The 20,395-nt window shown below is 36.5% G+C and overlaps 1 protein-coding gene across 1 annotated transcript; it reads right to left on the reverse strand.

The window, feature by feature from the left end:
- Window positions 1-309: 309 nt before the first annotated feature.
- HNF4G (hepatocyte nuclear factor 4, gamma) lies at window positions 310-19,284 on the reverse strand. The gene is made up of 10 exons (XM_010080134.1): window positions 19,157-19,284; window positions 15,704-15,872; window positions 14,008-14,102; window positions 10,279-10,385; window positions 6,407-6,562; window positions 4,106-4,193; window positions 1,851-2,003; window positions 1,431-1,667; window positions 820-942; window positions 310-428 (listed from the first exon to the last, which is right to left on the reverse strand). Exons 1-10 carry the CDS (start codon window positions 19,272-19,274, stop codon window positions 310-312), a joined length of 1,365 nt encoding a protein of 454 aa, XP_010078436.1. The 5' UTR covers window positions 19,275-19,284.
- Window positions 19,285-20,395: the final 1,111 nt, after the last annotated feature.

Here is a 20,395-nt window from a genome sequence, read left to right on the forward strand (position 1 = left end):
TAAAAATAATATCAACCTCTATACATATTTATCAGACTGCAGCATCCACAGTTACAGCTGTAAGCGGCAGTCAGAACAGTGAGTATTACTTTCCAAATCAAGAGGTGTTTCAAGAAACACCCACAGTAGTGGCTGCTGAGGAAATAATTTCCTTTATCATCCTGAGATTTTAAATGTGCAAGTGTCCTAAAAATTTATCTAGTGCATAAAAAGGAAGGAGGGAAGGAAGTAGGTAAGGGGAGAAGGAAGGCAAGAAGGCAGGAAGGCAGGAAGGAAGGAAGGAAAGACGAGAAAGACAGAGGAACATTATCACAATGGTTTTTGTTTCAAAATAGACTGCTGTGCAATGACTGAAGACTGATTCGTAGACATTTTGTATTCTTGTCCAGAACCTTGAGGAGGGGAAGGTAACGGAGTCTCTGGAGTTGCTGAAAAAGAATATAGAAAGAATTACGTGGTTTTTTATTCTGGCCTACTCTGCATACACATATACATACTACTGCCCCAAAACGAAGTTCTGTTACATGTGTCATGCTAGGTAAATAGGGTATTATAATTACCAGAATTTTTAGTTTATTAAAAATTGTGCATGTGAAACCAACAATACATCAGAATGGTGCTGAATTTTTAAATTTAGATTAAATTCACGTCAAAGCCTCTCAACATTGTTTATATACTTATGTTTTTAATGCACAATTATTTTAATTTAAGAATGATGATGAAATAACTCCACGAGCACTGACAGGCCACATTTCTAATTAATATTTTTAACTATAACAGTGAAATGTTATGACAGAAGGCTAACTTGCAATTACTTACAAATCTGTTCTGCATGTGCGGGAGCAGACATTGAACTTATGAGGATGGTTTGGCCAGTTAATGGATCTTGAGCTAAGTGAGGATGTACTGGATGATGCAGATGACTGGCATCATTAGAAGTACCTGCAAAAATAACATGAGCATACAGCAATTCAAAAGAGCATGTTGTTGCCAGTGACTTATTCTGCAATAATTACATTTCCAAAGAGCAAATATTTTGATTGGCAATTTTCATAATTGCCTCTGGGTATTCATTAAACAATTTAACCAGACTTCAACCTTATTAAGCACTGTGTTTATTTTCACTGTTTTGACTGCATTAAGAGTGGATTTCATGAAATATTTGTACAGATTCCTCCATCTGCCTAAGGAATTGTATGTTAGATACCCAGCAATGACTGAGAAGTACACAGCACAATCTGAAGTTGTAGGACAGAGTTAACAAGATGAGCAGACAAGACAAAAAGGCTTTAGCATACAATTATATGACCCAAAGCTTAATCAGCGAGGCAGCAGTCAAAGTGCTTGCTTACATCCTGATTCCCCCAACATCCCAGTATGCTATATTCAACATAATACAGCATGGCAAATTTAACAAATTGTTGGCTTACCTCCCAGTAACATTTCCTGAAGCAAACTGTCAATTTTAACAATTCCAAACAGTTTAACCAATTGTATTTGCTCAATCATTTGCCAAGTGATGCTCTGGAGTGTAGGTAGCAGAAGCAGAAGTTCTCCAAATCTTCCCCGGGAGTCATATTGACGATCATTTATATAATCCTCTAAACTGATTTGGACTTGGAACCGCATGTTCTTAATCTTCATTGGATTACTCAGGCCCTTTGCATCTTAAAAAAATGACAAAACTTAAAGTCAAGGCAGCTTATGATCGGGGAGGAGCATCTTACTTTTTTTCATTTTATTCTTTTCCATCCAGCTAGACAACATCAGCAGATGCTACATCCACAGAAAAATTACTTTCCATATAATCACATGCACAATAATTCTGAGAGATACTTTTGAAAAGGTACCTGGATCAAAAAACACAATTGCTTTCAAGCAAGCATACTCATTGTCATCTATTTGAATTTCCTGGAAGGGTCGAACTAGTTCATCCAGAATCCGATTTGCCACTCGACTGATCTCTACTTCAGTACTGTTGCGATGGATTATGTAATTATTGCCTTGGAGAGAAAGAATACCAACATGTGGATTGATAGAAAGACTTTGATGTAATGTACTAGATGAAGCTCATTTTCAAAAGCACGTTTCATTTTGCTTAATCAAATTGTTTAATTTTTTTTATGTAATAACTCTCCTTTGTATCGTACAAAACTGTTCTTTGCAAATAGAGTATATGTGCAAAATACAGCTGTCACCAAGTAAATAATCTGTGTATGTAAATATGTCAACATGTGCACAGTTACTGATTAGTGCACAGGACTGTGGTCCATATTTGAATGCATAAGCATGAAGCAATAGGCCTTTATCTCTACAAAATAGATAAACATCATGGTAACATGATCTAAAATTTCTTCTTCCTCCATTAAAATAACATATCCCAAGCTGAATTATCAGGATTTGTCAATGGACAAAGAAGCCTTTTTCCAGAGGAGACACCAGGAATGCTTCGTCTCTGGCAGATACTTCTATTACTTCTAGTATAGTCTAGAAGCATCAAAAAAATGTTCAGTAAATAATTAATTTTCCCTACTTTTTTTATTTTAAATTTCCATTTTGGGGAAGTCTCCATCACGGCATCTTAATTCACTTGTTGTCCAGAAATCATCTAATTTAAGTGGTGAGAACAGTGGGAAAACCACAGAGCTTCCAGAAGCCACCAAGCAGTTTTTGGAAGAAAAGCTGATGATTATATCACAAGAGATCGATGCCAAAATAACGAATAAGCTACACATATATCTAGCTCCACATGCCAGAAATAAGTCTTGGACTCAAATTGTTTCTTCTTTCAGTATATGTGCTGATGTTGGTGATGCTGACTATAATTTTCTGCTTATTATTTTATCTTTTTTTTCCTTACTATCTACTAATCCAAATAAAACTACAAATATTTCATTTTTATTTCTGTTAATTTTGTCAGAAAAATTGTATCTAGAGAAAGAACTAGGTTAAGAAGGTAATTTGTATAGTTTTTAACTTGAAAGGATTGTTGGTGAGAGTAATATCTCCAGAACAAGCCCTTCCTGTCCCTTTAATGTTATGATACATGTAAAAGTAAATTCTAGCTGATTTAGCAGCACAAAAAGGCAGGCTGAAAGAGGAAGGAGAACAAGTATTGGAAAACCTCTTTTTACCACATGACGAGTGAAGAACATAGTTTGAGTCTCTATTCTTCAGTCTTGTCTCACATCAAAAATCCTGTCCAAGAAGAGCTACATGCTTTCTCACAAAACAGGCCAAGTGCTGCACATGTTTAATGAGACCATTTTTGGCAGGGTGCACTTCAGAACAGCAGAGTACTGTGTCAAACAATGCTAACAGATGCCTCATCATGTCACTATATACAGAGGTACACATCTCACCACATTACTGTGCCTGTCTATTATGTGAACTAAGGGAAGACATGCTTCCACCACTCCACGTCTCCTTCCCTAACAGCCACGCTCTCTTCATATAACCTAGTGAAGGAGCCATTTCAAGTGACCAAGAACATGCTTATGCAGGTGTCACTCCTCAACATGCCATGGATGCCCCCATCTCCCACATGGATGGGGACAACAGGCATGCTGTTTACATGATGGCCATGTGGCCACTGTCAAGGCAGCAGTGAGAGGGCTTTTGGGAAAGAGCTCCGTAGAACAGGATAACCAGTTTCCCGGATCTTCTCTGACTGTGTCTGAAAGGCGCTTGGGGAAGCGCCAGATAAACGGTTTTGATGAAGACTGAAAATAGTGCATAGGACACAGGTTGGCTGCTCCTCTCTTAAGCAAAGAGGGGTTTATGGGGTTTCTTTGTTTTTGTTTTGTTCTGGTTTATGGGACAAAGGTGCAGAAAGAATGCTAGCATAAGGAGACAATTTGCCAGGAGCTCCCTTAAGTTGTGATTTCTGGTATCCAATAAACCTCTAGCCATATAAACTCACAGGAAACTGCCCACCTGCTTTTGCTGGAACAGGGCATGTGACATTATGTCATTAACAGCTATTTAGCATTCACAGAATGCATTGCTTTGATTGCGCCAGAACAGTTGTCCCACTTAAGTGATTACACGGTTGCTAATGTACTATAACATCATCATTATTAATTAAAACAAAATCAATATTTACCTAAAAGTAAAATGTCCTTATACGCCATGGACCTTTTTGCTGCTCCAAGCAACAGGTGTTCCCCAGCATGTGCTCTTAGCAGGGCAACCTCAAGAAAAAAAACAGCAGACTCATTAGAAGATAAAGCAGTAAGTTCCAATAAGGGAAAGATGCATATCACTGAGTGTATTGAGCTACAGGTACAAGTTTAAGACTGTTAAGATTCTAATGTAAAATGTCCAGTGAATGTAAAAACCGTAACACTGTACTAACAGCACATTATAATTAGTTATTCTCTGTCACTTCTAGTGTTTAGTCTAGATTTTAAACACACAGCTCTGCAAAATACTTCTCAATAAATACAATACTTGCATTTATTTCCTAGTGACTGTTCTGGTTTCAGTTCCCTTAACAAAGTTTTCTCTGGCATTTTAAGTTGACACAAAAGACTCCAATGGGCTGGAATGAACTGTTAGAGTAAATTTGGTGTTATCAGTGTTTCATTTTTCTCACCTTGAACCAAAAAATTATGTGGCATTTAAAAGAGCTTTTTCCCCAACAAATCCAGATATGCTAAAATATAAACTACTGTCAACAAAGAAGAAATCTGATTCATATGAGGAAGGGAAGGCACTTAAAAATGTGGTCATTAGTTTACTCTTTGTCACCTGTTTACTTTCCTTGCTTTTTAACGTCTGCTTGAAACCAGCGCTGGCCTCTGTTTCCTCAAGGAAGAACTCTCTTGGCACATAATTTTTTTCTTACGAATCCAAGTCAATACTTTATGAGAGATGTAAAGGTACACAACAGCTAGGAATACTTAATACTTAAGACTGGTCAGGTTCTTGGTAGAGTTAACTTACCTGCTCTATGGCTTATAAATCAGGCTGGTTTCCAGCTCAGGAATCATTTGTTCAGAACCAGATGGTTTATTTTATAACTACATGCACAATGCCCCTTAGAAAGAGACTATCACAAATGCAAAAGCGGCATTTAACTCCCAATACCTTTGCCACTAATCTTCTAAGGTACTTAAGGTTCCAGAGTATTTCCCAACGTGTACTCTTCAGACACAACAGCGGTGTTTTAAGCATATCTTTCTAAGCTGATTTTTTTTTTTTTTTCAAAATACAGACAGGAACTTTTTAACGAGGTCTGCTCTCTTATCTTTTTCTTCATGCCATCTGAGCAATAAAACCAGCAATATTTCCACTTGCCTTTTTGCCCTTGTGTAACCAATGCATTTAAAATTCTCCTTCCTTCACATGAACAGATTTTTAACTTATTCCAGTATGTTGAGCTTGTGCACACATATCACAATCTGTGGGTCTGCAAAGACATCATTAAGCTTCTATTTTGGGGAGGGGGGGTTTCCTGTGGCCTGAAACGTCTCCATATTCCTGAGAAAGACTATAAGAGGGAATGAGCTCAGTTTGAGTCTCAAACCCAAGGATGACCTAACCTTCTTTGCAGTATTTTGTTAAAGACTGAGAGACCGAAGAGGCAAAAAGGAGGAACTACACTATTCCACGTCACAGAGACATTTTCAAGCTCAATCAGATATTGGTGGACTTGAATCAAGAGCTCCTGAGCCACGAAGTAACTTCCTGCCCAGACGGCTGGTAAGAGAACTGCTTACTGTAATGTGGAGACACTGGTTCTGAGTATGCCAGGACAGCTTACTCTGAAACCCAGTGACATATTAGGATATATTACAGATGTGGTGATAGATCAGAACTCTGCCATAAAAACCCTTAAGAAGTTTCAAGGTTTGATGCCTTTCCCCCCCTCACTCCGTTATCCACAATATAAGTTTAGTACGTTGTATTATATGAAAAATTATTTGCTATGGATTGATACGTTTGGCATTTGTCTGAGATTCTAATGGCTTTTATTTTTTGCAACTTGAGAAGACCTGCTTCAAATTGAATAACACACTGCTTTAAACCATATTATAATGAAAACTTAACATGAAATATATACTCTGCAAGGTCAGAAAAAAGCATGGCTTTTTTACAAGATTTTTTTTTCATTTTTGCATGCAGCTTGGTATCTCTGCTTCCAAAAGAATACAGAAAGCACAAAACACTGAAAGACATACTGGTTTGCTGCTTCTTTTTGTTAAAGTGCTAGAACCTTATCAATTTTCTCTGGGTTTTTTTGTGGTCGTGCTATTGCAAAACTTTACAGAATTTTAAGATGGTATGTCTAGCACCCAGCTCTATTTGATCAGACAGAAAGTGAGTTTTTAATCCTAACATTAAAATATCACATAAATAACCAGACAGTAATTAAAGTTCTCTCTTTGGTCTCATCTTATACCTGGTCATCCAGTGGTAATTCACAGAAGCCTGGAATATATTTAGCCCATTCCACCAGGACCAAAAGCTGTTGCTTCATAGATTCACAGACATCACTAATACCAGCAATTTTCTTAACATTTATGTCAGTGCTAGCACCAGGACTGGAGACTGAGATCTGGCCATAGTGCGAGAAAAAAAAATAACAACATTAAACTTCATATAATTACATTTTCACTGGTTAGCGGAATATTTAAGAAAAAATTGCAGCAGTAATCACTCATACTCTTGAGAAATTCCTTGACCACAGGGACCATTATTCTGCAGGTAAATTATAAAATTTTATTTCTCATTATTATCAGTGTGTATTACAGTTATAGTGTACACACTGGTAATACTATTCATATCAGGATATAATATCTTCTCATTCCAAAATACTATTTTTAAATACAGCAGAGCCCTTATTATTTGCAGGGAGAGGTGGGGTTTTTTATTCCTTTAAAATGGCTGACATTTACTTCATTTCAGAAAAAAAAAAAGAGCTCATAGGGGAATGCAGTAACATTAAGGGCAAAGAAAGAGAGAGAGAGAAAGGGACAGCATGTTCTTTTAGTGGAAAGATAAGTATCATTAACTTTAGAAGGTAAAACGGGGATTTTAGTGCCTGGAGCAGAATGGTTTGTAATGATGAAGCAGTATAGGTGGAGGTCTGAGATGTTTCAGAGCAAATGTAAAGGATATGAGTGTGCATTAGACCACCTGCAGTGAACATTGTTCTGTGAAATAAGAAGAGAGCAATATCTTTCCGGGTCTGAAGCTGAGGCACTTTCACATAATCACTGAGCCAAATCCTGAAATTCTTAATGACATCTCAAGGAAAGGAACAAAACCAGGCTTGCTCTTAAGCCAGGCAGGAAAGACAACTTAAAATAAAACCAAACCTGAGAAGAGATGGTCAGTTTATAGCTGATATCACACCAGGGAAGAAAAAGAAAAAGAAGAAAGATACATAAAGAAGAAAAGAGAAAAAGAAGAAAAAGAAAAATAAAGAAGAAGGAGGAGAAGAAGGAGAAGAAGAGGAAGAAGAAGAAAAAGAAGAATAAAAAAGAAAAAAGAGAAGAAAAAGAAGAAAAAGAAACAAGAAAAAGAAAAAATAAAAATAAAAATTACGAAAAATAAAAGGAAAAAGAAAAAGAGAAAAAGAAAAGAAACAAGAAAAAGAAAAAATCAAGAAAAATAAAGAAAAAGAAAAAGAGAAAAAGAAAAAGAAAAAGAAAAATGAAAAGAAAAAAAAAAGGAAAAAGGAAAAAGAGAAGAAGAAGGAAAAAAAATAAAAGAAAAAGATCCTGCCACAACAAGGACAAAACCACTGTACAAGGCCTATGCAACTTTCTCGTTACATTTTATCACAGAAAGCATACTCAGGAAATTCTGTAACTTGACTATCTCCCTCCCATCCCCACCCATTCCCCCCCCAAATTGTCTGATTTACAATACCTACAAATTTCAGGATGGTGGATGCTAATTAGGTTGACTCCTACCAGATCCCCTTCGTTCCCAGATCCATGTTAAATCCCCCGGTGGCATCTGTGGTGAAACCCTATCATCCTTGGGTGGTCAAAAGGAGCTGCATTTCTGAACTAAAGCTCAGTGCTTCCCATACAATTCAGTAGTCTAAAACACTGAAAACATCTTAGATATTAATGGCAGCTAAGCAGCTGAACATTAGTTCTCAGGGAAATACAGCAGTTAGGCAGGTGAAAAAATCCTCAGACAAATAATTCAAAGGCTATCAAGTAGGAAAACAGTTAAAGGTATTCCCTCTTTGTAGACAGAGCATTTGCAAAATCCTTGCTGTAATCATGAGTCCCTTTCTGGCCTATGTTTTACAAAAATGAAGTTGAAAATACTGAATATCGTTCAACTGAAAGATACCAGAGTGATTCCATCTATAAAACCTTCAGTACAGAAAGAGAGTAAAGAAATTCAACATATTTAACATTTTCCAGAAAAGAGGAGTCTTGATCATGATTCAAAAGTACCTACACAAAGAAAAGAGTTCTGATTGTGCGAGATGCTCTGATCTACCAGAAAAAAGATACTGCCCTGCACCAACTAGAAGTTAATTCAAGAAAGTAAAGAACAGGCAGATTGTTTTACCCTTAGACTTACCGACTCATGAACTTAATATATTCTCCTTTCTTTTATAACTTTTAATCAAAGCTATGCATCTTTATATAAATCGCATCTTACAGGACAAACTACAGACTCTGTGTCTGAAATTACTTGGTGAGCTTCTGCTGGGAATTCATGGGATGACTCCCATGGAGTTCACTGTGAACTCCTAGAGTTGCATCTCTTCACAAGGGCATGAAGCTGCGAACTTTCCTCTTTCTATTTCTCTATCGCTTTAACCTGCCTCTCATTTCTGGAGCACAACATGGGAGTCACTCACTTAATACAATCATAAACCAGCCTAGGTTGGAAGAGACCTTGAAAGATCATCTCATCCAACCTTTTGTGGGAAAGGCAGACACCCTGTCCAACTGCATCTTGAAAACTTCCAGTTGTGGGAACTCCACCACATCCCTGGGAAGGTTGTGCCAGTGATTGACTGTTCTCACTGTAAAAAAATTTGTTATACTGAGATGAAATCTCTCCCAGTGCAACTTGTACCCATTAATGACAATAAAACACTGTATCCCTGTTGTCCTGAGAACCATCAGAGACACATGCCTTTACTCCTATGAGAATCCATTCTCTCCTACTACAACATACCAAATAATAAGTAGAATAAATTTGTGTGCATACACAACATGATGTTTTAGGCCAGGAATCTACTGGCTGAAAAGAACTTTGTTTCAGGAAAGGCTGAGGATGTGATTCTGTTTAAGACAGCTCTTATTCCTGAATTGCATATACCAGTTGGAAATGATTAAAGGAGTAACACCAAAAAAAAAAAAAAAAAAAAAAGCGCACAATAAGCAAGTTCAAGGAATTACTAAAGGAGGTAAAAATAGGTATATTTTTCATGCTGTATAGGTATGAAAGGTAGGAAGGTCCATTATGTACCTCTAGTCTGCCCAGACATGCAATATTTGCCAAAGACTACCACCTAGTAATTCCTGCATCAATTCTTTACAGACAGTTCCTCCCTAAGAGAGAGCTGATAAAGGATGAGATTACAAAACATTTGGGGATGTATAAATCAGTCAGCATGAAATCATAAAGGTGGCAGTTAAATTCTAAGTAAGTTAGTAAGAGGTGCAAGAATGCAGAATCAATGACCATGATTTATCTGAGGTGCAGAAAAGGACTGGAGACTGTTCCATTCAGCAATTGATTGGATAGGGGTAAAAAAAAAAGAAAAGGAAAATGAAGTTCAGATGAGACAAAGAAAATTTAAAAGTGAGATGTGAATAGGCTCTGCAGTTGGAACACTTCTGTTTGCCTTACTTATAATGTCTAAGGATATTAAAAATGGGATTTTCAAAAGAATGTAAGGAAATGAGTGTCCACACCTCTTTGAATGTAATGGCTTTGGACAATTTTTTCCCTAATGTTTCATGGGAAAGCCAGCCTCAAGGATAGATAGATGCCACCAGCTGCCTTAGACAGCAACTGATTTAAAAGCAGTAAGAACCATAAAGCTTTATTAAGAAAGGTGCTGAGGACATATTGTCTTGGACAAAGTATAATTTTTTTATTGACTTTTCTGTAAGAATGTATTCTATTACTCATTCTTTCATTGGGAAGAGGAAGCTGGGTGCATTTTGGAAGTAGACAAAAGAAATCTCAATAATTATATTTAATACAATAAGAAACTGAAAAGTATTTAACTTTAGAAAAAATGGTCTTAAAGTCATCAGATAATTTCGTGGTAGATCTCAGTACCTGGCGAGAGAGTGTCTCAGCTTGTGACAATGTGCTAATAGAGGGAATGTTGCAGCCATCAAAAGTGTTTCTTCTTGTACTTATTCTGTCCCGTTCATTTTGTACAGCTGGAAAAGAATAATAATCTCATTTACAGACTTGTAGACCTTGCCACACAATACCATTTCAGAAGTTTACTAGATAACTATAAGAATCAAAAGGTATGACATTCAAAAAAGACCGTGTGCTTTTAGGTCTGAGGAGTGAGGAAGGATGACAATACATATTTATGGTCTCTATCTGTATACTGTTTGCCTGTAAAAACTACACATAACTAATTGCAGATAGATGCTGAATAATCATCACTTTTGTGACTGGCTTTATTACAATAAAACCTGTTTCTTCCTTTGAACACATGCTGTTGTTTTGTTATTTTAACCAATTTAATAAGTGAAGCATTATGATAATGGTAGAAATGGACATCTTCAGACTGCTGAGCAGGTCAAAAGGTACAGCACCACCACTGACAAAATGCCTCAGGCAGACAAAGTGTGAAAGCCCTACTCCTGTTCTCCTGTAAGAAACCCTGAAACAGGAATGAATCATGAACTTAATCCACAAGTAAGATAACTTTGAAACTTAAATCTTGTGCTCCTCATCGGTGACATTGCATTCCTAGCCAGTTTACAGAACATTATCAAAGTGAAAAAACAACAACAAAAAAACAACCAAGAACCAAAAAAACTCCACCAAAAAGTTTCAGGCCAGTAAGTTTTGTCTCATGGGGCTGAAAAAGGCTTTGGATAAAGAATCCTTAATCAGCACATGCAAGACTTACGAAGCAACAAGGCTTACTTTTGAATTGAAGGAAGAAGAAAAAATAAAAGTATCAATCAGATTTTTCTAAAACCCAGATCATGTCCAAGGTTAGGCCAAGGAGAAAAGAAGAGAAAAAAAAAAAAATTGTGCTGATCAAAATCTTTTTATTGCACAAGGAATCTCATCATCTTTTAAGAGCAGCAGCTTTATTTCCAAAGATATGTTTGCTATTTTGTGGGAAACAATCTGCATTATAGAATTTAGGAGCAGTACCAAAGGCTTCAATAAAAAAATAAATATTCTATATACTGAATAGTTTTCAGGGTTTATCTGAACAATGCACATAGTTTATTCCAGAGGTGTACTAACTTTTTGCAAGGACACTCACTGATGGGCCTTTTATTAAGGTCACAGCAGGAAGTGTTGTGCAGTGATAAATACAAAGTGCTAAATGTTCAAGTAGACAGGAAACAAAAAATATAACCTTTCCTAAAAGAATACAGAAAAAAAAAAACATTCGCTGAATCTTAGCAGCTTAAGGACTACATAGATAATTAAACTAAGGTCAGCTCTGATTAGTATTAGAAAAATGGTAAGCTAGTCTGACAATCACTAGTGAAAGTCACTGGTGGAGCACTTCGAGAATCATAGGGAAATGCTTCAATTTTCTCCTGCATATGCATAATTTTGGATTATTAGGCTGGATTTTCTGTCTTGATAATGCCTTTTTGTCAGTTCAAGCTAAAATTGCCTTCATCAGAAACTCCTTGAGGAAGAGGAAATATTTTCTCAAAGAGGGCTTGTATAGCTTTTACCAGCTGAAGCCTTTTTCACCTTCTCTCCGAAGAAAAGAAAGCAATTTTCTAGAAACAAACTGAGAAACTATCATAGAGACTATGCTACACTTATGCTATGAGACGTCCCCTGATGGTGTAGAGAGGTATATAACAACACACAAGCAGTGAAATTTCCAGTTCAGAGTTTTGAATTATTTTAGCACTGGGAAGCCTTGAATAAACATGGCTTGGACACAATGAAAACTGGAAGTTTTACAGGTAGTGGGACCAGAGGAAGCAGAGCGGTGCAAATTAGGTTAAAAGTTTTTTGTGCAGGATACATCCTCATTTCATAAACATGAGTCAGCAGCGTGCCTCATGGCAATGTCAGCTAGCCACGCACCAGGCTGCATTAGCATCTTGAGGGAAGTCATTATTTCTCTGTTTTGGGCTATCCAGTTCACTAAACATGATGGAAAACTGGGCAGTGTCCAGCGGAGGGCTATGGAGATGTAATCCACAAGACGTACAAGGTGAAGCAGAGAAAGGTGTCTTTGTTTATGTGGGAAAGAGAGGCAGGGATCTAATTTCTGTACTTTACAGAAAATGGAGCCAGATTCACAGACGCCTAGTGAAGGGACAAGGGGCAATGGGCACTACCCTAACTGCAGTGAGACACATTCCAATTAGATATATGGAGAAAACTCTTCCCTCTGAGGGTGGTCAAGCACTGGAAGAACTTGCTGAGAGAGGCTGTGGAATCTGCTCTCTCAGGACCTGCCTGGAGGGTCCCAAGCAACCTGACAGAACCTAGAAGTAAGCCTTGCTTTAAATGAGTGTCTGGACTATATGACTTTCAGATATCTCTTCTGAGATAAAATATACTTTAATTCCAGGTTGTGGACATCTGTGAAACTCCACTTTTTTGAAAAACTTTTAGGGCTGCTGTGGACACCCAGTTCTTCCCTTTTCTTCATGTCAGATTGATAATACATATACAATATGTTACTGATTTTAATGGCTCAAACTCCAAAAGGCTAAACTGTGTTCAAGGAGATCCACAAGAATTAGCAAACCTATTTCATACATACAGTGTAATGTTTTTTAGAACATCCCCATGCAACTGCAAGGAGAAAACCCATTCTAACTCATACTAAAACTTGATCACTAGCAAAGCAGTACTATTGTATAGATATATAAAAGCATAAAGAAACAGCTTCCTTTATCTTAGGAAAGCTATGTATAGACTAAAAATATTATAGACTAGTTACAGTACAGGAGAACTGTGCACCTCACGTTGCAGACTGGCCTTCAGGCAGATACGCCATGCTCCCAGCAAAACGTGGCAAAGTTTGTGGCGAAAGAACCATTTCTGAGTGCTTATTTGAACCACATCAGGATGCCTTTTGTCTCTACATCATAACCACCAGTGAAGCAACAGTCCCAAAAACCAGATACAAAAATCCTGTGAGATTCCCACCGCCTTTCTTTTGCTACTGCTCTGCTCTTGTGGTCATCTGGTTGTTCCACTTTGACAGGAGGATCACTGTGACACCCACGTTTCTTCATGTCTGTCAGTGAGATGCACAAGTAACAATCTTCCTGTATTAAGCCCTAATGAGATTAGACACTGTTTCAATTAATGTGGACACTCCACTGACAGCTACCACTCCTGTTCTCACTACTGTTTTGCTCATCTTCACACTCTGGCTTAAATGCCTCAAACATTTAAATGTAAGGGAAGAATCAGCAAATTGGCACTGTCATTACTTAGGTAAACTAGAAACAAAATCCCAGATAGAGATTTTATCACACAAATTTGGTAAAAATTAAACATAAAACCTCACACTTTGAACTTTTCCGGGATATAGCTCAGCACTTAGGTAATCAGTGAATTTTGGTGCCAAAATTCATGGATTAAACAGTTGCAAATTCACTTTAAACCCATAGACTGGCTAATGCTGAAAGTGCTAGATCTGCTTATCCACCTGAAAATTAGATGACGTATACTTCACCTCAATATTTCTCCACCATGAAGGCATTATAGCAGACTTTCAATTTAATCATTCTGCTGGTGATTTTCAGAATTTTTATTGCATTTTAAAACCAATTTAGATTATTTCTCTTTGTATATCATAACAAATTATTCTATTACCTTCTTTTTTCATTACTGCTCGAAAACACTTTTTTAAACGACAATATCTGCATTGATTCCTTTTGTCCTTGTCAACAATACATTGCCGGTTGAATCTATTAGAGACAAGAAAAGTTAGATGTTTAAAGCATTAATAAAGCAGCACCCTGATTATGAAAAAAAAAAAAAGCAAAACAACTAATCTGGCCTGTCACAACAATGTCTATAACCACAGGCCTTTTTCTTCTGTTTTGGTTTTTTTTTAGTTTATTTTTTATTAATAAGTCTTGAGAGGTGTTTCATACCTGCTCGGTTTGCAGGAATATAAGGGTGTATAGACACATATATGCATCAGAATTGGCAAGTGTTGAAAATTTTTGAGTTATGTGCATCATTTATGCCTCAGTTTATTTCTGAGATATGTCAGTAATTGGCTGCATCAAATGGCAGCAGGGGCAAAAAAGAAGAAAAGCTACAAATAGAAAAAGGAAGGGACAATTAAGGAAAATGCCTAGTGTCACTGGCACAGAGAAGCCCTAAGCCGCAAAACCTGTACCCTTAGCTGGCAAAGTTTACTCCTCCTGGGACGTACCAATGAACAAGCTACATGTTGCGTCATTACAGATGACAACCTAAAGAGGAAATGGGAGGAAAATTTTCTAACACCACAATGAAATAAAGACATGAGGAAACACACAGAGCATGACACTGCAAGAAGGCTTACCCAAGCTTTCACGTGCATCTATGAGCCATCCCCTCCCTCCCTGTTTGCTTCTGCCTTTTTGCTGTGCATGTGTTTGTTAGATAAACAGATCTATGTTTTGCAGAGCTCTTCTTGAAATCACTCATACCAGCTCTTGTCACACCACTTTAGGAGTATGTCTATGCTCTATGACTGTGGTCTGTCTAGATTTCCTTATAAGAGTATTAAGCAAACAATGAAGACTGTAGCAAACAACATTTCCAGTAACAAGCCATTCTTACAAAAAGTTTTATCCTTTAGTAATTTGTCTAAACTCACAGAGATTTCCATATAGTCTGTGCACATCTTAAAACTGACATTTTATGGACTTGTGCATGTGCAGAGCAATTTGTCAAACATGGTGCACAGACCTGCAGTGTGATAATTTGGGCAGCCAGACATCCAGAAATTAGCAGATTGCCATTCAGACTGACAGGGTGAAAATGGTCACTCAAAAGAGCAGTGTGTCACTGAAAGTGGGGAGATGTGTAGATATGTTTGTACAGTCCTTAAAACAAGACTCATAAATTTCAGACTTTTTATTCCAAAATTGCCTTTGTAAGAAAAAAAATTTTGAAAGGAATTCTTAGAAAACAATTAGGAACTACACTTTTCACATTGCTAGTGAAAATCCAAGAATTTTTCCTTTTTTTTTTTTCTTCAGGAGATGACCTTTGTAATCATAAATAAAAGAGTGAAACAGCTCTTGAGTGATGTAACGATATCAACAATACCAACAGACATCTAGCATGCAGTGTCTAGAATGTGAAGTGTCAAGCAGTCTTGAATAAAAGGCATTTTTTCTAAATCATGAGAATATACCATGAACCACAGGCTCATCAAAAGTGCTGTTTAGAATTCCTTAAGAAAAAGCTGAAAAGAACCCTAGACAGTTCTGAAAAGCCTGAAAATGTCTGAAAGCAATTTTTGCTTAAATTCAATAACTTAGTGCCTCTAAATGAACTTTTTAAATACCTGCATGTATAGACATGGTTCTTCCTTATACTGCGTCTAAAGAATCCCTTGCATCCATCACAGCTGGAAGCACCATAGTGTTTTCCAGTCGCTCGGTCTCCACATATTGCACAGAGACTACTGACCCCGTTGTCAGCAGCATTCATGTTGACAGCTTCTCCTGAACTGTCTGGGGAGAGGAAAGAACAACATAAGTAGTTATGGACAAGATTTTTGTATTGAGTCTGGCTGAGACGGATTTAATTTTCCCCATAGCAGCCCACATAGTGCTGTGTGTTGTACTGGTAGCTAGAAAGGTGTCAATAACACCAGTGTTTTGGCTACTGCTTAGCAGTGCTCACACAGCATCTGTCTCCTGGAGCAACCGCTACACGTATTGAACCCCTACTTCCCAGGAAGTGGCCGAACATCACTTGCTGATGGGAAGTAGAGAATAAAATCTTTGTTTTCTTTCGCTTCCGCACACAGCCTTGGCTTTTTTGCTTTATTAAACTGCTTTTGCCTTGACCCACAAGTGGTTTTTTATATTATTTTCTTCTCCCTTGTTCTGCTGAGCAGGGGAGTTATAGAGTGGCTTGCTGGACACCTGGCGTCCAGCCAAGGTCAACCCACCACAACTTTCAACAACAACCCCATGAACAATTTTTACTTAAATTGAGGCTTTTCTCTTTTAATTCCCACTTACTATTTATATAGCACAGTGTATCTAATTATATCTGGTTTTTATTCACAGGAATACTTTCAAAGTTACAGAGATTTTAACAGAATTTATGAAGTTCACAAAACAAATACTTTTATTCTAAATTCTTCCAAAATGAAAAGGATGAAAATTAAAGTGTAATTCTGCTTGTATAATTACATATACATTCTTAATAACATGAAGAGGAACTTTAGCACAAAGCAGTGTTGTCTAGTTAGCTGGCAAAGATCTCGTGATTCAACTGCACACATGACATTAAAAGAAAAAAAAAATAAGACAAGACAGTTTTTGTACATTACTTAATTAAAAAAAAAAAAAAAAAACCAAAAAAAAACCCCAAAAAAACACCATACTAAGAGAACTGTCTAAGTGCTATTCCCTCGAACAAAGTTTCCAAAGTACCATTGGTGCAGGCTTTACTTGCTCAAAGAGAATATTAACTATGTGATTAACAGCTAGTCACTGAATATGGTAAACAATACAGAAGAAATTCACCTGAGATCAAACCAGATATATTTATTCTTTGAGCCACAAGGTTTAACAAACATGTCCAAAGAAGTAATTGCAAAATAGCTTCTTCTGTTATGCTGCTGGTTTTATGAAAGGAAATCTGTTTGCACTATGCCCTAAACATTTGTAGTTGTTCAGTCATGGAGAGTGCATTCGAAAGTCAAGTACATGAGTTCATAAACAGCACACAGGTCAAAAGGTAAAACTGTTAATATCGATACATATTATTATTCATATTGTACTAGATCCTACTGAAATGTATTATGCAATTATAAAATTTTTATTGTGTCCTGAAGAGTTTACAATTTAAACAGAGTTCTTTAGACAAAGAGAGAAGAAGCAACTTTTTTTTTTTGCTTTACTCAGACCTAGTTGATAGGAATTATACAAAAAATTTATTAAATAAAATTATTAAATAAAAATTAAAACTTAAAGGTAAAAATTCAGTTCTGTAAAGATTTTATTTTAACACCAGGTTTATCATGACTTGAAAATTATTTTTAAAAATGGGTTGCAGAATTACTTTAGCTAGAAAAATACAAAACCTTTCTTTTGGAGTTTTGTAATTTTGCATTATAATGATACACTAGAAGAATTAAAAATACAATATTTAAATTTAATAATGAAATATTTCATAGCCCTATACGTTGTGTATATATAAGTATATACTTATTTTCCTTGGTATTCCTTGTCTAGGAAATTCACATGATTTTGCAAAATTCCTTGCTTTCAACCCAACTGCATAATCTGCCTGAATGTGGCTTATTAAACTCCTTTAAATGTTTCTAATTAATTTAGACAGCTAGAAAAAACACATAGGAAGGTTCAGAAGAGGCAGCTTTCATTTCCAGATTAGCACTGTAGCTACAAGACAAAGTTTTTATAAATTCTATAAGAAATTTATATTTATAAAGTCTATAAGAAAACATTAGGCTAAACTCAAACTCTAAACAAAAAAGGGCTACACCTAATAACTACTAATTATCAAACTAATCACAGTGAATAATTTGACTAGCTCTGTCACCAACACATAATGCAACAAAGCATAATCTCTCTAATCTGCTTTCCCATTTTATGTAACATTAACAGATCTGAAAAAGTGCTATTCAGCAAAAAAACAACTGACCAATGAAACCACCCATGTCAGAACAAAAAGCAGAGAAATCATCTAAAAGTTATACAATCATTGCTGATAGCTTCAAAATCACTGTAGGGCATAAAGGGCTGTTTTCTCTTCCTAAATCGATAACCAAATCCACCTTTCTGTTTACTAAGCTTGCTATAAAGTAACACCAGAAATTCAGACAAAACTTCAAACCAATAGAAACTAACTTAGCTTCTATATGACAGGAATATGTGGAAATGCAGGTGCTAAGTATTTTTCCTGCAAATCACTAAATATTTGTTCTGCCTTTTAAAAACACATACTGCAATAGATCTATGAATTATACTTTATGATACAATAAAACAAGTTTTCAGAATATTAGAAGATTTGGAAAGCCGTAATAGTTTAATTTGCCTCTCTTCACTTCAATAGACTAACATTTCCCTTTTTTTTGGTCGGTACTCAAAGATGGCAGAATGAAATGGTGTGCTTCCTATTTCAAGCATTACTTATTGACGTAATTTCTCAAAAAATTTATTGCGTTAAAAATTCCACCTAAAGTGTTACATTAGCCAAACACAAATAGTTTTTCTCAGCTAAACATTAGCCTCTAGAAAGCCAATGTGATGTTTTTAAAAAGATCACTCTACTTCATACATACACATACCTAGAAAGGCCAGATTAACATTTAAATAAATGAAATATTAGTCCAACAATTAGACACCAGGCATCAAGAAGCAGTTAATTTTTTCACAAGCCTCCAGATAATTTTGTCCTGTCCTTATGAATGTTACATACGAAATATAGTTTCATGTCCAAACTGTCAATACTAGTTATTCATTTGTCTTACAGTAAATAAAACAACTACTGAATATGCCATTTTCTTCCTTTGATTAACTGACTGGTGACAGTACAGTTCAGTTACTTTATTACATATAGCCTGTCTTTTATTTTCCTTAATGTTAAAGAATTATAATGTTATTAACTTAGAGTTAGTGATGAAGTGTTAAAGAGCAGATTTGTAGTTTAAAAACAACCCCCAAATGCTCCATTAATAAAACAGTTAGCTAACACCTTACAGCATTACCAAACTTTTTCTGTTAACTGGTTTGATTTTGCATCAAGGAGCAGAACTCACCATTGCCGTCATACAGAATCTGCATAGTTTCAAACTCTAGTGTTGTATATGTTGGATCTAAAACTTCACTGTAGTTTGCCATTTCCATGTCTGGTATTGGTTCCAAGAGCCTCATCATTGAATGCAAAACCAGTGCAAAAGCTGCTCAAATGTACAACCTTCCCATTCTGCTTCACAGTGATTGATAATCCAAAGTTAACTATAACTGTCACTTATGTGTTGCAATGGGAGGAGCTAGAAAACTGCTTCTGCATGCTGTATTTTACCTGTTGGGGTTTTTTTGTTTCGTTTTGGTTTGGTTTTTTTTTGTTTGGTTGGTGGTTTTTTTTGTTTGTTTATGATACAGTGCAACCTTCTGATAATCTTGGAATGCTTTATGGAACAATCTTATCATGAGTTGTACTGGTTCCAGTTCTTGAGTGAATCCAAGGACATGTAGGAAGTTTCCTATCTCCTATGCCCTGTTACACATTTTGTCGTCAATGTGTGGCATAAACAGTCCTAAAGAGACTCCAGTTGTTCTGTGTAAAAGAGACTAAAGGTTCATACGCCATCTCTCTTCAGAACATGACGGAAGCGTGATACGATTATGAACTATCCTAATTCCCAAAACATCCATCATCATAGTTCTAAAGACAGCTGCAAAACCTCACATTTTACAACTGCTCGCATTCTTTAACAGCAGCAATGAGCTGACTGTGCAGGCACGCTCAGCCAAGGCGTCAAGCAACACAAGCTCTGCAGCAAGAAAGGACAGTTTATAGATCCCGCCCATCACACACTGTTGCTGCGATGGCTCCAGGCAGTGGACCTTGCACACTCAGAAGGTGGCTTCCTGCTCTCTCTTCTTCACACAAGATGTGATGGCAGCATGTTGTTTCCAAAAAAAAAACATTCAGATGCACAAGGAAAAAAAAAATAATTTGCCTTATCTGAAAATCTCTGGGTAGGTCCACTCCTCATCAGTCGGTGAACATGGTATGTGGAAACTAAGTTAAAAACCCTCTTGTAAAGCTGCTTGAATCTGTGCAAAAGATAGCTGAATTTCAGTTGCTTTTAAATGCCGGATAGCAGAATTTCAAATGTTATTACTTCCAATAAATTCTTTACAGAAAACCACTCTTTACTCTGAACAACAGTTACATTAAAGATTAAATATATAGGAAAACTGTCCAGATTCTATTTAATTAACAAGAGCACATACTGTATATACAGCATTGAAATGCTTGTTTGAATGGA

Source organism: Pterocles gutturalis, unplaced genomic scaffold, assembly GCF_000699245.1.
Source record: "Pterocles gutturalis isolate BGI_N339 unplaced genomic scaffold, ASM69924v1 scaffold13116, whole genome shotgun sequence".
In the NCBI taxonomy this organism is placed as follows: domain Eukaryota; kingdom Metazoa; phylum Chordata; class Aves; order Pterocliformes; family Pteroclidae; genus Pterocles; species Pterocles gutturalis.

What these genes read in the sequence shown, in the direction of transcription:
- HNF4G (XM_010080134.1), bottom strand. Translation starts at nt 19,274, where the DNA reads ATGATGAGGCTCTTGGAACCAATACCAGACATGGAAATGGCAAACTAC. An exon ending in GATTCTGTATGACGGCAATG is followed by an intron (nt 15,873 to 19,156) that starts GTGAGTTCTGCT and finishes TCCTCTCCCCAG; the next exon opens with ACAGTTCAGGAGAAGCTGTC. An exon ending in CTGAGACACTCTCTCGCCAG is followed by an intron (nt 6,563 to 10,278) that starts GTACTGAGATCT and finishes CACTATGGCCAG; the next exon opens with ATCTCAGTCTCCAGTCCTGG.